Source organism: Pholcus phalangioides, unplaced genomic scaffold (genome assembly GCF_987345545.1).
Source record: "Pholcus phalangioides strain wild (caught in Gottingen) unplaced genomic scaffold, Ppha-v1.0 ptg000003l_1, whole genome shotgun sequence".
Lineage (NCBI taxonomy): Eukaryota > Metazoa > Arthropoda > Arachnida > Araneae > Pholcidae > Pholcus > Pholcus phalangioides.
This window is the reverse complement of record NW_028301596.1, coordinates 51,683,802-51,701,550: the sequence shown is the minus strand read 5'-3', so window position 1 is coordinate 51,701,550 and position 17,749 is coordinate 51,683,802. Positions and strand designations below refer to the sequence as shown.

General features: G+C 35.0%; 1 protein-coding gene across 5 annotated transcripts in view; it reads left to right on the top strand.

The window, feature by feature from the left end:
- Window positions 1-13,729, top strand: part of LOC149088790 (fat-like cadherin-related tumor suppressor homolog) — a 540,044-nt gene extending 526,315 nt beyond the window's left edge. For 4 of the 5 annotated variants that reach the window (XM_089250155.1, XM_089250161.1, XM_089250137.1 and 1 more), the window contains 8 exons: window positions 43-208; window positions 375-551; window positions 652-809; window positions 2,941-3,305; window positions 3,438-4,492; window positions 4,611-4,742; window positions 5,731-5,769; window positions 9,362-13,729. In XM_089250155.1, coding sequence (XP_089106281.1) covers window positions 43-208; window positions 375-551; window positions 652-809; window positions 2,941-3,305; window positions 3,438-4,492; window positions 4,611-4,742; window positions 5,731-5,769; window positions 9,362-10,089 — 2,820 coding nt within the window. In that variant the 3' untranslated portion in view covers window positions 10,090-13,729. The remainder of the gene's footprint in view (window positions 1-42; window positions 209-374; window positions 552-651; window positions 810-2,940; window positions 3,306-3,437; window positions 4,493-4,610; window positions 4,743-5,730; window positions 5,770-9,361) is intronic. The other variant, XM_089250171.1, reaches the window with a different exon arrangement.
- The last annotated feature ends 4,020 nt before the right edge of the window (window positions 13,730-17,749 follow it).

Genomic DNA, 17,749 nt, shown 5'->3' with positions numbered 1-17,749 from the left:
TTTCCTATTCTGAATTGACCCTTTTTTATATTATTATTACAGATTATGGAAGATAGGTGCTCTGATGAGCAATGCATCAATGGTGAATGTGTCGATTTGATTGTTTTAGATAAAGCTTTTGCTATAAGCATCACTACTGATACTCTGAGTTATGTATTCCCCCAACATTATCAGAAGCTCCAATGTGTATGTGATCCAGGTTTTGGTGGTAAGTTTTCATAGAATATAAATAATGCCATCAATATATAATTTGTCGATTCATTATACTTGTTTACTATATTTTTTAACTCATTTGTCAATTATTTTTCTTAATCTTTTTTGGGATCTTTTATTGCATATACTGCTACGATTATTGCTGATTTTTCTAATTACAGGTCCGCAATGTGAGTCGGCTGTGAATGAGTGTGCCAGAAGACCATGTCCTTCATATCGCATATGTGTTCCAGAGAAAACAGTTCTGGGTTATCTTTGTAAATGCCCTGAAGGTAAAATTGGTCCAGCTTGTGAAAGAGACAAGGGATCTGTTTGTAAACGTCCAAACTGTTATGAGGGTAAGTCAATATGTTTGAATGTTCAAAAATCATATTTTCATAAACAATGATGTGTGAATATCAAATTGTCATTTTATAATAAACATTTTCTTCATTGCAGAGAAAACTCCTGTATCCTTCCAAGGTCAAAGTTATGTATCTTTCGTTCTCAAAGACTCAATCGAACAGTACATGAGCTTAAAGTTATTCTTCCGAACAAAACAAGAAACTGGAAATCTGATGTTTGCTGCTGGAACTCGTGACTACAGTATATTAGAGGTATGGTATAATATGTTGTTTTTTGGTTTTTTTTTTAATGTTATTCCCATTTATTTTTCACCTTGTTCACCTATATAACTTTAACCCGGTTACCTATATAACTCTAACCCGGTACTGCCTGGGTTTTCTTCATGTACTGAAAACGTTTAAGAAGTTACAAAACATTGTAAAGAAATAAACATGTGGGGTCATTCAATCAAGTATTAGGTCAGCATCAAGGGGGGGGGGGGGGTTCGGGTTTGCTGACTTTTGATGACAAGGGGGGGGAGGGTTGAAGGTTGCTTACGTCATCAACCACCCCTTTTTGAAGATATGAAATATTCTGAGCTGCTAACGGAGAGAGGGAGGGTCAGTGTTTTGCTGACAATGGGGGAGGTCAAAAATGGCTGAAAATTTGCTTATGTAATACTCGAATCGCCCCTGTCTGAAACGCATTGTTTGAAAACCCTGGCAGCCAAAGTAATCATTCCAAAAGTCATTTTTGTGGTTCGCAAAGCATTATTGTCTGGTAGATTTTTCTGCCTATTTTGGGCATTCTCTCAACTCTGTCAAATTTTTAAAGTAGCCAACCTAAAGTTGGGTCTTCGTTTGTATGTACGCAAAATTTTAAGATTGGACTAAACTTTATGATTTGTGTAGAGAACATACACAAACACACAGAAAACGAATTTTATATGTATAGACTGGCTACACACACACACATATATATATATATATAGCTATACTATAATACCCGGTGCTGCCTCGTTGAAGTCGGTTCCCATTTGGTACATATGCAAAATTTGGTGACGATAGATATAAAATTGTAGATTTTCAGAAACATACTCACGCACAGAAAATTAGTTTTATATATAAGATAGATTAACGATAATTACAAAATGTTTATGAAATTTTTTTTGTCGCTGTTACATTTTAGAAGAACCTTCTAAAGCTTTCAGGCTTTCTGTAATCCAATGTTTCTCACACTATTGTCTGTAAGAAGATAAAAATTGATGATGTCTAAGGGAAATGGAAATTCTTCAGTTTCGTGCCAAAAATACTAGGAATTTTTACAGGTTCAAATAAAAGATTTGACCCACATACTGTAAGTTAGTGCTCTAAGGAATTGTTTAAGATATTTTATTGGTCTTTGGGTATAGAAAAGTAAAAAAAAGGGTACTTTCCCACAGGCCCGTCATTTAGGGCTTTTGAAAATACATAAAAAATTGTGACAAATATATACATACATATATTGAGTACATGTGCTTTGCCCCCCCCCCCCTCCTGGAAAAAGTTGAAAAGATACAAGTTGAGATCATTACAATGCTCTGCTTTGCCAGTGTCTCAAAGTGTGCGTTGTGGGTGTCTTTTAGGGGAGTAATCAACCTTTTTCAAGGGTGTTGCAGCGATTTGGAAGTATTGATTTGTGTGGCTATTTGTTCTTTAGAGTGGTTTTTTTTTTTATGGGAAATATCTATTCTGTGGTGCCACAGATGAACCATGAATTGGGCAAGGGTGGAAAACGTATAAGAACTGTTGCTCTAAACTAATGTACTCGTTGTTTTTCATTCTAAAATTGGGGAGTTTTTGATGTAATTTATGAAAATAAAACTTAAAAATAGCAATAAAGATTACCTTGTTGCTTTCACATATCAGTTCATTACAATGCACTTCAAATTTGAACAATGTTTGTCATTCGCAACAGGTATGTGTGTCTCATTTATTACGTGATTGTTCAGTTTTCTCATCATGAGAAATTTGTTGGCATATGTCTCAATGGAAATGTTTCATTTTTTTCTTCACTGTCTCACACATAGATGCTGGAACCTAAGGGGCTGAGGCTCTTTGACCCCACCCCACCCCCCCACCCCCACCCCCAATAAAGGAAGCAATTTGTAAGGGATCTTTGTAAGGGACTATAATTTATGAAAAAAACGATACAATGCACCTTCCCTCTCCTGCATACATGCTTGAGTCCTATATATATGGGCAACTTTCAGTCCCCCCCCCCCAAGGTTTTCTTCATGTCGGCACTTCTGGTCTCACATACACTAGATATTAAATTCATTGGATAAATTATAATGAATATTATCAATCATGAAATTACATACATACTGTTATGATAAAAAATAAATTGTTTCTTCTTTTGCAGATAACATCAGGTTTCATACAATACAGATTTGATTGTGGAAGCGGTGAAGGCTTGCTTCGAATTGAGCATGGTAAAGTTAACGATGGTATCTGGCACGAAGTCAAAGTTGAGAGGAAAGGTAAAACTGCTGAATTGACTCTGGATAACAGGCTTCGTGCGACTGGGAAATCAAGAGGACCATATGAAGTGCTCAGCCTCGATGGGAATGATATATACTTTGGTTCTGAGATTCGCACCAACTTAGCTGTTCTGGGGTTTGAAGATATGCGACTCGGATACATTGGTTGTATGGATGACATAAGACTGAATGGGATATTGATGCCATTACATTTTAGTGACAACAATGTTGCTGCTACTTTGAACAGGTTAGTGTGAGGTGTTTCCTCAATGATAACTTGAATTTTTGTGATTTTTTTTTTTACTATGCACAGAACAAAAGATGAAACATTTTATGTTACATTATGATTTATCTATATTTTTACTACTTCTCCTTAAAGGTATGGGAAACTGGAGCTCCATTGTGGTGTTCTGCATGACCTAGGAGTATGTGGTAGCCAGCCTTGTCAGAATGGTGGTACCTGTATCACAACAGATGCTGGATTCGTTTGCCAGTGCAGAGCTCAATTTGTTGGGAAATTTTGTGAAACTGACACTAATCCGTGTGCCTCCAACCCTTGCCTTAACGGTGGTGTGTGCCATAATGTTGACAATTCATATCTCTGTACTTGCTTGGCTGGCATCAGTGGCAAAAGATGCGAATTTGGCAGATATTGCAAGCCCAACCCGTGCCACAATGGAGGTGTCTGTGAAGAAGGCACGTTTGGCCCGATATGTAAATGCAATGGGTATCACGGAGAGCTTTGTCAGTATGATGTGAATGAGTGCCAAGCAATTCCATGTGCCAGTGGTTCTACGTGCGTGAACTTACAGGGTAATTTCAGATGCCACTGTCCTCCCAATATGACGGGACTTTTGTGCAATGAGCATCTGCATGCAACAGCCATTACTTCGTCCAGTTGGAACACAACTATCGAGGAAGTCGTAGGTATAAGCTTGGTCGTTGTTGCAATTTTGTGCTTGGCAATGGTTCTAACTTGCTGTTGGCGTTGTCACCATAAACGTCAACAGACACGACCAAACAATCAAGTTCTCGATATAGCAACAAACGAATACTTACTTAAAAACACAGTCTTTGAAAAAGACCATTTTAACCGAATTAGTAAAATAAGTAATCTAGAAGTTACTAGCTTCACCACCCCTCCATTACCTCCCAGACCTGCATCCTACACACCTAGTACCCAAGAATCTGTAAATGCTCTGAACAATTTTGATACTGTTCGTAGCTATGGAAGTGCTGCTGATGACTTGGAAAACTTTCCTCGACAAGGCAGTGATTATGTACAGAACATAAGTAAACCTTCTTTGACAAGTGTTCCTGCACTTGTCCCACAACCGCCGTCCAGTTCAGACAACGATTCTGTGAAAAAGGCTTGCTGGGAACAGGAAAGCTCTAAATCAAAGGATAAGCTGTATGACAGTAAAGTTAAGAAAGGTAAGCTTTTTTAATAAAATGCACTTTCTTATAACTGCAATATTCTTTAAGCATCTTTGTTTTTTGAGTGTCGGAAAACATTTATGACGTTCGTTTGAATATTTTTTAATACCTGTAGAATTTCAAACAAAGAAGAATGGTGATGTTCCTGCTTTGAGTAATATTCCTCCACCAGTGGTGCCATCTCGTGGTCCGTCCAGCCTTGGTGTGCCTTCGGTTTTAAGTTTAAATTCCGTAGACGATCAATCAGGTATATATACATGAATTTTTCTCTATGTTTACTTCATGGCACATGCTACAAATTAAGCACATTTTGATGAAATGTTCAAAATTATTTTCAGAATTAGATCACATTTTTGTACTTTATGAAGAAATTTCATTTTTTAACTTAAGTAATTCTCTAAGTTGAAATCAGGCAGTTATGCAACTTATGTTTATCGCTTGTTAAACCTATTGTTTTATAGTAGAAAGTTTCTTTACTGTTGAATTTTCATATGTGTTGAACGATATTATATTGATCAAAGAATCCAGTTTCTTGACAATGATAGGGAAAAAATTATATTATTCAATGATTTTTACTTAATAATGATTTAAATATCCATTGGAATTTTGATATTATTTTCTAACGCAAAACCTTGAAGAATCATCATCAACACTGTCGCTATCTCAGAGGTTCTAATGAATTTCTTAGCTCTAGTAAGATGTATCAGGCCACCCATGTTTTAGTTTGCTCATTCAGAATTTTCTCTGATTGCAAGCAGCTCGTGCAATGTGATGATGTGTTACAAAAAAGTGTGTCTGATTCTTTCTACAAACAATCCTCATGTCATCTTTATTTTATTCTGTATAATGTGAATCATAGCATTAGTCTCCATAATTTTGCTCACTCTTGTATTGCTTAATTTCATAAATAAAACCCCCACTCCTACCACTAATTCATGTATTAGTCTTATGTGTCTGCAAGTTCATGCAGATTTTTTATTGTATTCGCATCTTTATGTTCGGAAATGTATTTAAAATAAATATAAATTCATTTCCTTGATTTTCAATTCAGTTCCTCTAAGCTCTTATACACTAACTGCTTCAATTAAACAGGTATGTTAGCAGAAATTTCTGACCACATGCTTTATGTTATGTTTCATTTTCCACATATAAAATGTGTTAATAAAAGACCCTATAAAATAGACATACAATGAGTGACCCAATTTATTTATTATATGTTATATCATTATGTATAGCTTCCCAGAATCCATCTGTCCAGAGAAACCAGGCAGAAGGTACATTCATGTTTTTTTTTATAAGTTCCTGCATGGTTTCACACTTTTCCTCAGTTTTCCACTAATCTCATACACTGATTCCTTTTCTGCACGCTATTTTGCTTTTCTAATCACTCAATATCACTAATCAAGTTAAACACCCATTCTTTAATTTTAGTTTGCTTTTTTATTTTTTTAGTTTACAAGCTTATTTTCATCACTTCTCTGTTTCTATTTCTCATGTTAACCGCACTTTCAAAGCATGGTTTTCCCCCCAATCCACTTGATGTTCGTGCACCTCTTGCATTTTCACATCTTGTTGATACTGAAATACATGGTTTATTTTATTCTACTTTTGTTCTTCTAATTACATTAAAGATTTTCTTACAGAGTGTCATTTTCATTGTTTTTCCCTAATCTCTCATTCAAACTATAAGTTAAACAAATGAAGTTCCTATGTAATTTTTTTTCTTTAACTTTCAAAAGATTGGATACTAATTTTATATTTTACGAAGAATGAAATTTGATCTTGTAGTTTATTTGTTATACATAAATTACTTGCTAATCATTCTTATTATTTTAGATCTGTTGATATATCCTTCTTAATAATGATATGCGTGAGTGTAAGTAATTATAACCAGAATATTCAATTGAACAAAGATACATATTTAATAGATATTTAAACAGTTAAAGTGAGACATCATCTGTTGCTGTTCAGACTTGAGCAGCCATGGTTTTTTTTGTAATGTTGCCAAAACTCTGAAACTAAATATTTGACTAATAATGTGTTGCCAGATACCAAAAACAAATAAATAAATCAGTTGTTTGCCCATTTTAATATAATATTCTCTCAATCATCTCTGTGAGCTATGTTATTGTTTCTTGCCCATTTCTGTTTGATACAAGTTCATCAAGAAAGTATGCAGTCGAATCTCTATGAGTGAATAGTCGATAATTGGATAATTTTATTTTGTATTATTATATTCTGTTTCTATATTTTATACATTAATGCATTTCAATATGTTAACGTCAGGGCTCCCACTTGTCCTACTTTTTTATAAAATTTCCTACTTTTGTCCAACTTTCTCACAATTTTGTCTCACTTTTCCTACTTTTGTACCAAATCCTATGAACAAAATTCTGGGATTGATTTTAATTGAGCAGGGAATCATCGATATATTGCCAAATATTACAAGTGGTGTAGATTGCAATTAATGATTCTGCCAAAGCAAAAATTGTATCGCTTTTAAGGTTATTTTAGCAATGTATGTAGACTATTGGGTTTATTAATTTTTCATTTGCTTAGTTTGAGGGTTCAACAAGTAGGGGTAGTCATTAAAAACTTCTGTCCCGATGGAAAAATAATTTTGTATTCACTGCTTCATGGTCTTGGACTATTCATTTTACAGTAATTAACATCATTCAAAGTTATGGTGCACATTTTGTGTATAGGTGAAACAAGTTTGCATTACAGTTGGATACATAGATCTATTCTAGGTTCGGTGATTTTGAAGCTATCCAATAGTAATAAACTGTCTTCTGTATTTTTAAGGCATAAGCATTATGTGCAATGCTTAGCAAAAAGCTAGAAATAATAGTGCTTCATTTGTCAAAAATGATTACACTGCTATTGAACAGTAAAATGTAAACAAATACATTTAAAAAAAGAATGGATAATGCAGTAAAACCATCGGGTTCGCCTTGACTTATTAACATCAGATCTTGTAATTTTGCACTGTGCTTTTGAAAGTGGTCTTGAAGGAGCGTCATTCTGGAAAAACATGTCTTCATAATTTGGCATGCACTGTCTTGCTGTGCATTGTTGAAGAGAGTTGACAGACTCTGCACTTTGGCTCCAAAAAAATAATTGTAATATATATTGTGGGGAGAGACAGAAAATATTTATCTGTGGTTACTAGTACACTGTTTTGCCCGAAAATTGTTTTTGTAACTTTGCTTTAGCTTGAGAGGGAATCTTATAGGATACTGAAGTTGTGTTATAAAAAAAATTCTCTTCAAGTGGATAATGGATATTTTTTTTCTACCTGTTTGCTCAAAAATGTGTGTTGTTTGCAGAAATTTACATACCAATAGTTATGTTTGTGTAGTTTTGAACTTTGTATATAGTTAACGAATTTTGCATTTGGCATGACTGAATATTAGTGGATATTTGGCTCTCTACCCCAAATTTATCTATTTAAAAATGTACTGCTGTATTTTCAGATGTAGTTGATGAAATAGTGTGAGTTATATAGGATTTCTGAATTTTTTTGAAAGGTTTCGTAAAAGAAAATCAGTGAGATAATCCTTTTACTAGGAAATGCAAAGCTAGGAAAATCTCGATCCATTTGTAATTTTTTACCAAATCATATGGCAGTCTTAGTACTTCAATATAAGCAAGATGTAGAAAATTTATTAAATCATTATAATGCATTAATATACTAATTATTAAATGTGTTATTGAAAAAGGAAATTCATATTGAAAATCATGATGACGTAAATCTTATATTTGAAATAAACTAAAGTGACAAATGAGGTTTCGTAGGTGCCCTTTCCTAAGCTATCTTTTTGTTTTACAATTTTAGTTATTATATTAAACATTCGCTACCTTATTTTTGAGAAGACACTGTCAATGATTTTAAAAAGTTTAATTGTTTGTTGACTTAAAAAGAAAGAAGGTGTTCGTATTGACAATATTGGTAAGGCTAGTTATTATGCAAAAAATGAATTTGAAAGAATCTTTCTGAATACATTTTATTAATAAAACTATATAAAATAATTATGAATATCAATTTTTTTCATGAGCTTTGAGAAATTCATAGTGCATGATCCTGGAGTTGTATCTGCGGATTCCCAATGAATCAAGTCTACCTCAAAAGCATGTCTGCATGTATAGCTGTGTTGAATGTAATTTAACACCGACTTTCCATCAATGTGTTCTGATGCACAAATGTTGATCATTCATGCAGATAATCTACCTATGTATAACATATTTTATATTACACTTCTTTTTCTGATAAATATATTCTTTATGTGTCGTTTTTCATAAGGGTGGCAAGCAAAAACGTCCAAATTTATTTGTAAACTGGATACTTCACCAACTGTGGTTATTACCCGCATTGAAAGGTAGCACCTTGTTGGTCCTTCATGATACCCTCAGCCTCCAGGTTGGAGATCACTGGTTTAGAGTTTTGCTTGCTTCAGAAGCTGTGTTACCTAATCATAATCATTATTAAATGAATTGCATTTTTTTCTGGAGTGAGTCTGAATGATAATATGACAAGACTTTTTTAAAGTCAAATCTAACTCGCATTTGTGGCTCAGAGTTGGATTACCATACTACAGTACTATACAGTAACTATCAAACTCACAAGTTTACAAAATGAAGTGATCGCTATGCTGTCATGACACCACTTGAGTAGTTCATAGCTTCAAAACCTATTGACATTAACATGGTATGAAATGTATCAGTACAAGCTGAATCGATAAGATAATTTTCAACATTGAGCGTCTTAAATATTTTTTGAATGCATAGGATTTGAGAATGTATTTTTATTCCATAATTATATCAGTCTTGTTGTTATACCTTCAGTTTTAATTCCTCTTTTCGCAGGATACATCTGGGATTGTTCTGATTGGGCCATGTCTCAGAAGCCTCTATCCAATATTGTGGAGGTATCCAGCAAAGAAATTAGAGATTCCTCTAGTGTCCCAAGTACCGAATCCAATAGTCAGGCAAGCCAAATAGAGCTGCTGCCCTCCTCTAAAACAGATCTCAACAGTTATTCTCAACGAAACATGCCAAATAATCATTTAGACCATCATCGAGACTCTGACTTCATGGGCGATTCCATGAACAGCGCGTATGAGGATGGAACATTACCCGGCTCCAATTTCGAAAACATCTTGGGGATGACCGATCTAGAGTTTGCGGATGATGGCAATGATATCTCTCCAAATTCTCCGCACAAATACCAGAGACACCCAAACTCTTACCTACCTACCCATGCATTAAGTTCTTTAGACATGAGTCCAGAGCATCCTTGGACAAATAATAGACATCAGATCTGTGATCTCTCGGACGACGAAGTTATGACGTATGGATTTCCACCTCAGGGCGGAAGAGGCTTCCATATTGAACAAGATGCTACAGCGATGGATTCCATCTCTGTGTCTGTTGGTGGTTATACATCCACCAACGCTTCATTTTCGGATATCTCTGGTGCTGTTTGTGAGATAGATGATAGTGAAGCTAACTACAGCGACGCCGATCAAGATAGCACTGCAGCTAAACCCTCATCATCTGTTTCTCAAGAAAAATTCTGTTCGACTCATCTCTAATTGTATTTTGTTTTTGTGTATCATTTCATTTCCGCCTTATATGAGTATATTCATGTTTTTGATGTTGGTGTTTAGTTGAACGCTATTGCCATTGCATTATGGGTTTCTGTGAAACTAAGTAAGCATTTCATTTGAACTGGTTGTGTGTTAGACCTTTATCATGATTTTGGTCTGTGTGAAAAGCCAGCTGTTCATCGAGATTAGATGATCAAGATTCGTGAATGGAAACACTTTTTCTGTTTACATTCAGAAAGGCACGTATACGTAAGCAAAGTCGACTTGCTTGAACTTTTCCATAGGCAGAGATAGACTTGGAAGTCTGGGGGGGGGCACGGTCATTATTGCTGGGGGGGGGGAAGATGATGATGATGTCAATTCGTATGTACATTTATACTTTAGATCAGTCGACTCCACCTTTGACGCTGCCCCCCCCCCCCGTATCTCTGCCTATGTGTTAGACTGTCCATAACAATTCAGCAAGTACGGGATAGTACTATTCATAAATATATTTCTCATTTGAACCAAGAATGAACTTCTCGTGCATCGGACATCTTTGGGAAGCAATATAATTTAATGCTACTAAACCCACGATGCAATGATGATAGTTTCAATGATACATTTTTTTCCCAATTTATTTGGACCACTTTTGTTTATAAGTTTGTATGTGACTGTCAATATTTATTGGTTTAAGTGTAGATATTTTTTGTCAATTCAGCTTATTTTTTATGCTTTTATACTGATTTTATACGAATAATGAGCTGTTTCATTTTTTTACACTTTCTTTTTTTAGGTCACGTGTAATTCAGATTTTTGAAAATTTAAGCACATTTTGTTATTTCATCAAACAACTTTTTTATGAAAACGAAAAAAAAAAGAAAGAAAAGAAACTTTTTTTAAATTGGCAACTAATTAATGCTTTGAATTTTTTTTGTTTTTTACGTATTTTTGGAAGATTGGAGTGAATACAATTTTTGATGACATAATGGCAGCTGATTGTTCTGAAATGATTGTTTTTTCTTCATATAAAGTTTGTAATGGATACCTGAAAGAAACTGATTTGTGCCAAATGTTTTGTTTTTTCATCGGTTTTGTTCAATTTTGCAACTTTTTCTATGAGAACATGAGACTAACCTTGATACTTTGAAGGTGTAACTTATGAAAAGAATCCTGAGAGAGATTTTGCGAATTTTTAATACAATGTGCCAAAAGAATCATTTAAATACAGCTTTTCTATTCTTCACCTCTGTCTCCATATTCTTATAGACTCGTTAATAAGTATTATTGTAATTTTTTCAGTCTTTTAATTTTCATCACTTATCCAATGATCTTTAGTTCAGGTTTGACCAATTCTTTGCAGAGTTAAACTAAAGTCACTCCCATAGATACATAAATCCGTGTTATAATGTAAATTACACGTCCATTGAGGTTTCCTGCAAAAAAGAAAATAATTTTTATTCACTTCCCTTGTCAAGCCCAGAATATTATTTCATCCTGAAATAGTTGAATATTCTCCATCGTAAAAGTTCAAACATACATAAGGTACAAACAATACTGTGGTAAGGTTTTACAATTAGGGAAGTCTCATTGTTTGTGACTGGCTCTCTCCATTTATTCTTTCCATGTTGCATCTACTTTCCAAATTTAAATTCCTATCATAAAAAGCACTTGCAGAGATTCAGATCATGCCACTATGAGTTTGTGAGCTTTATTATGCATCTTGATATCATATATGAGAGGCATAAAGCATATTCAGAGTCATAATTTGTATTTGATAATTTATTTTGCTCACACTTTCAACATTAATTATTATCGGAAGATGATTTTTTAGCACCTGCCTGCTCTTCTCGGAAACAAACCAATGAAAAGATATATATATATATATATATATTAATCCTCAAATATATGAATTTTTCAGGACGAATGTACATATAATCACATTTTGTGACTAATGAGATTCTCGAGAACTAAAAAGTTTTATCTACATTTATATTAAATATGACTTTTATAATTGATCCTATCTTTTGAATATTCCTTTTGAAATATATCATGGAGGCTTTTTCCCGATTCAAATCATACTCATCTCATGTTTTCTGTTCATTTATATTATATAACTAGCGGAAAGATTAATTAGAGTCATGTAAAAAGAATGTATTCCTGCCATCGGAAAAGAAAATATTATAATTATTAAAGAATTCTAGCAATATATGAAAGATTTTGATCTCCTAATGTGGCGTCGCCTCCAATCAGTATTAAAAGAAATTATTGTGGAAATTTAGCTATGATGTGAAAGTGGATTATTTATTTTTCATCGGATAATAAGGTTAATGAGAGAATATATATATAACTGCTTTATTAACAATTGGATAAAAAGAGCTCTATCATTTTGTTGAGTTGTATAAAAATGCATTTATAAGAATATAAGTACAACGGCCTTCACCTTTTTTCCTCTCTCTCGCATTTGGGAATGGTTATAGGAAATATTTGTGTCCCTGCAACATTCGTATAATATGTTGTGTGATAATAACGCTTGCTCACGTTGTATAGATAATATTTCGGCAAGGTATGTTTAATTAATCGGTACTCGTAAAAAGTGACTTAATCAAACCAGAGCTGCCTTATTTGAAAAGAAAAAGTACATCTGGTATATGTGTAATGTGCTAAAAAGATTTATTTCTTTATCCTGTAAAGCCTTTCAAGTAAATTATGATTTTCGGTGTCTGATTATAACTTATCAGTGAATGTTATGGGCCTATGGTAAAAATAAAACTTAGTGAGAGAAAATTTAACGTAAAATATTTTTAGCTTATCAAAAATATGGCATAGTATATAATCATAAACTGCAATTAGCTTTGGTGAAACAAATAAAATTTCATTCTGCTCGATATGTTTTGGTTCAATCGAGCCAATTGTGTGTTCAAAATCATTGATTCTGCACATCAAAGATTAACAGTCGATTATAAATATTAGTGACGTATATAGGGTGGATAGCATCGACCTCCCAATAATTAAAGTAGTGATTCCTTTTGAAAAACTAATGTAGAAAAGTGTTTTCCATTTTGAGATTGGATGAATATTTAATGAATTATAACGTTTTGAATTCAGTATTAGTTTTTCACGAGGAATCATGTCTGTAATTATTGAATGATCGATAGCACCCGCCTTGCATACATAATTAACAGTGTTGTTTTATAATCTTCGAACCAAAACTATAATAATAAATTGAGCAAAATAATCTGTATTCCCCCTAGTGAGATGCAAGCCATGTATTTTTTGTTTAATTCTTGTTTTGTCTGTATTTTGTGTTTGTTTTTTTTTTCTTTCTTGTAATGTACATGTTTCATACACATTTTTAGTAATTCAATTCAAAGACATCTTTGTTTTGTGATTGATTTCTTGTATGTCATGGATAATGTCAATGTAATTGAAAGAAGAAGAAATCGAAGAAAACAACCATTTCACACTTTATACAAGGAACGAAGGCCATTGAATATGCATTTAGTCAAGGAAAAAATTTTATATATTTACTACGGTTGGTGATATTTGTAGGCGTCCTCCCGTGTGTGTGTATATATATAAAATTTTGTACATAAAACAAATTTCTCTAAACAGTTTGTAATAAATAATTTCTTAAGTTTTTCAATTCTCTTGCTTGTCTGAATTCCATATTGCTTGTCTCACCGTTTTGTATCCATTAATAGTCCAGCTTTCTGTCACAAGTTGACTTTTCATCATCTTTTCATTGAATATTCTGAAGATTGATGCTGGATCGCAATTAACTTATCGATATTACGAATCTGTTTAGGGAAGCGGGGGGGGGGGCAAAACGGGATAGTTTAGAGAGCTGTTGGCGCGCTCGGTGCTGCAAGTGAGCTGACATCGTTGGTAGTAGGGGTAGAGGTGGAAAAGAAACCTTTGTATAAGCTGCAGTCATGATTGAGTTTGTCTTGTGCAGAAGTTGTTAAAAGTGATCCGGGGATGCATTACGCAATGACGCATTTGAGTGATTGTAGTTTGCTGCTGAATAAAGGTAGCTTATACTCATTCACTTATCTTATACATAAATGTGAAAGTATGCATGCATGCATGCAGGGCCGCAACTAGAGGGGTGCCGGCGGATCTGGTGCCCCGGGCGCCGCACTAGAGGGGGCGCAAATTTCACTCTTTAATTTCACCATCTGCATGCTTGCCCCAGCTGACCAATCATCTAGTTGCGGCCCTGTATGCACGTTTGTTCGTTATACATATCTACAGTTTTACCGATCGTCAGAGCAGGCAAATGCCCGAAATGGGTGACAATGGTTTCTCTGCCTCAACAATCACTTTCGGAATGTTTACTTTGGTTATCGTGGTTCCCTAGCAATGCGTTCAACGCGCATATGCTCCAAAAAAATCGTCAACGAATACGGCAAATACTAGGAAGTACTAAAAAATTTCTAATGCATTTCAACACACAATGGGTGTCGTCTTCAGAGGATAAATGTATCACGCTGACCGAGTTTCTCACTTGGATTGAGTACCAAATCTTCAATCTCAGTTGCTCAATGGAACGGAAAAACAATACGTCTGTTCACGTCAATCGTCGTGGCAAGAATGAAGCGAATTTTTTTAGTATCTCTTGGTATAATAAATATTTTATTCGTTGACGATTTTTTCGAGTATTATTAGGCAGTCATCCAAGTCATCAAAGTCATCTACTCTTCCGTACATGTATATGCCTTTAGAATGGTTTGTCACTTCTTTGATGCTTCCAGTATTATGTATAATAGTTCATTTCTTTATAATGGTTTGTCACTTTTTCGATCTCCCAGTAAAGTTTGAAGAAAACTCGGGCATCGCCGGGTATTATGGCTAGTAACTATAAATACGTACTAGTAAAAATTGTAGTTCTTCGATCAGCTTCGAGGCGCGAATGCGAGCCGGTCTCCCATTTGGAAAAGGGTCTCCGCAGAGAGCAGGCAGACCTACAACACGATACTGACATATAACATAAAAAATTCAAGCATTTCCATCTTTACTTCAGAAAATGGAAGACAAATGACAACATGAACACAAAACAAGCGCAACTCGACAACATAAATACGTTAGTGCCACTCATACACGCAGAACACACATTGCGATGTATCGAATCGTTAGCAATTCCGTAGATGAATGTGTACGAGGTGCATGTGCGGTTAAGTAGTAGTAGCTCTTCGATCAACTGATATACTTTATAAATACTGTTGGTAAAAACCTAACCAACAACAAGCATTAATGTGTCGGTGGGGTAAGGCGGGGTTTTCTTTCTGTCGGGCACGATGGGATAGTATATAACCCATCTTATAACCAACACTCTTGCTTAGTCGTTCTTTTCTTCTTTGCAGATTAATGAAGATGGTTCGGACATTTAAAAGTAACACTGGTCGAGATGGGTGGGTTTCAGAATCTATGAAAAACGCAATTTTTTGAATCTGTTGAGGGAAAAATGGTATACGAAAACTGACTTCTTTCAAGTTCCACAGTCAATGAAAACACATTGTTTAGTACGATCAGGAAGTAATAAGTTAGACGAGATCAAATCCAGGACGTGTAGTTTCTCTGTACTAGATCACAAAAATGTATGAAAATTCATTTCTAAAAGCAGCTACCATGTCAATTACAACCAATATGACTTTGAAAGACTAGCATTAGGCCTGTCAATCAAGAAGTTTTTAGTGAACATGATTTTGCGCCTTCTGAGACGCTATCCCACTTTCAGCGCTCCAGCTTGCTGTCACTGCCACCACTACCCTTGCTGCTGCTGTCGAAATCCCCCAGTCTGCTGCTATCAGTGTCACGCCAAGTTAGGAAAACATACATGGATTATGTCAAATGTTCTACACCAGAAAAAATACAAACAATTCCTAGTTGCAGTGATTTCAGTTAAGGAAAAGGAGGATTAGAACGCATGGCAAGACTACAATTTTGACGGAGTCAACATACACGAATGAACTTCTGACGAAAATAAATATTTAACAAAAGAAAGAAGTTGGAAAAAATGAAAATGCTAAAGAAAAATTGGCTGTATGAAATGAAAGTGAACAAGACAAACTAAAAACTGTCACACTCTGATTTTTCATCAGAGGCTGCTGATGCTGAGTGTCTTTACTGTGGTAATTTATACTCACAGTCTGCTGAGGTCTGCATCATCACCTCCTAGAGATAGAAGGCCTCTGCAGTGTTTGCCGTCATTCAGACTACCTAGCAAGTTTGCCACACAGCATCGTATTTCGTTTCTTCTTATTTTGGCGTCGAATCTTCCTGATTGCCTCACAAAAGCCGCATAGTGATTAGATGTGGGGCATAGAAATCGCCAGTTCTGAGCTCGATCATTTCTTTTCCTCACAACATTGATACTGGCACGAGCAGGGAATTTTTTCCCCCTGAATATTCTGAGGGAAAGTAGACTACTTACTGACGTCACAGGCAGAGTGCGGAGGCCTTCTATCTCTAGGAGGTGATGGCTGCATTCAGTGTTGGAAGAGTAAACGATGGGCTCATTGCACACCCATGTGCAGGTGAAGAGGGAGATGCAGAGAATCAGTTCATCTTTGTGCATTATGCCAAGATTAGCCTCATCATGCCCCACTCGGCGGGGCAGTTTTGTTCTTCAATCGAAAAATATATTTTCTAAATTAACTAAAAATAGAAAATTCGTTTATTTGCATATTATTTTAATGATAATTATGAATGATAATTAAATGTCGTTCGTCGTTTTTACCTTCAAAAATTTCCAAGCATAATTGTTGATTAACAGTGAAAAATGTTTATAAAATACTGTTGGGAACTAGAGAAAATATTCTTTTAGATAGGTTATCGTTGCAGACAACAGTTTGAGCATTTGTGTTATTTCCTATTGAATGAGCCTGGACCAAAGAAAGTATCGTTATAGGCAGGTTCATCTTATATACAGTATCGTTATAAACGGATTTCACTATGCAAGGAGGCCCCCTTATACAGCACACACACACATATATATATCTTAAAATGAAAAATATCTTTAACGAAAACTGTTTTCTAAATTGCAATCCCAAAAACATTCACGGGGTTCTTTATATACGTTGAAATACAGGAAGATTCTAAATTTGTGGGACAAACTGTAAGACGTGATAGAAACTCTTAAAAAAAAGCATTTTTGGTCGTAGAATGTGCTGCCGAATCGCAATATCAAAGGCTGTAGACAGTGTTTCTAGAGAGAGCACAACAACACTTCACCAGAAATAAATATTTTTCTGACGGAATTGCTGCGATATTTGCTATCAACCATTCGGGGGTACATATGCATCTTCGGATCGGATTGGAGTTTGTTATTTTATTGGTGCGAGGACCATCAAGATTATGCTACGCCAAACAATGATCGAGTGGTACAATGACTTTTCAGCGCTTGAAAATTGTACAATTTGCGTAACCAAGGGTTTGACCATGAGTAGGCCTATTGCGTTATAATGCCCTGCACCCTGTAATTGTTGACTGCACTCATTGCAGGAAATCCGTCGGAAAAATGTGATATTTGTTTCTGGTGAAGTGGTGATAGGCTCTCTCCAAAACACGGTCTACCCTACCGCCTTTGGTATATTGCGATTCGACCTCACATTCTATAACCAAAAGTGCTTGCTTTAGGTGTCTCGTACCTCTGAAAGTGTCC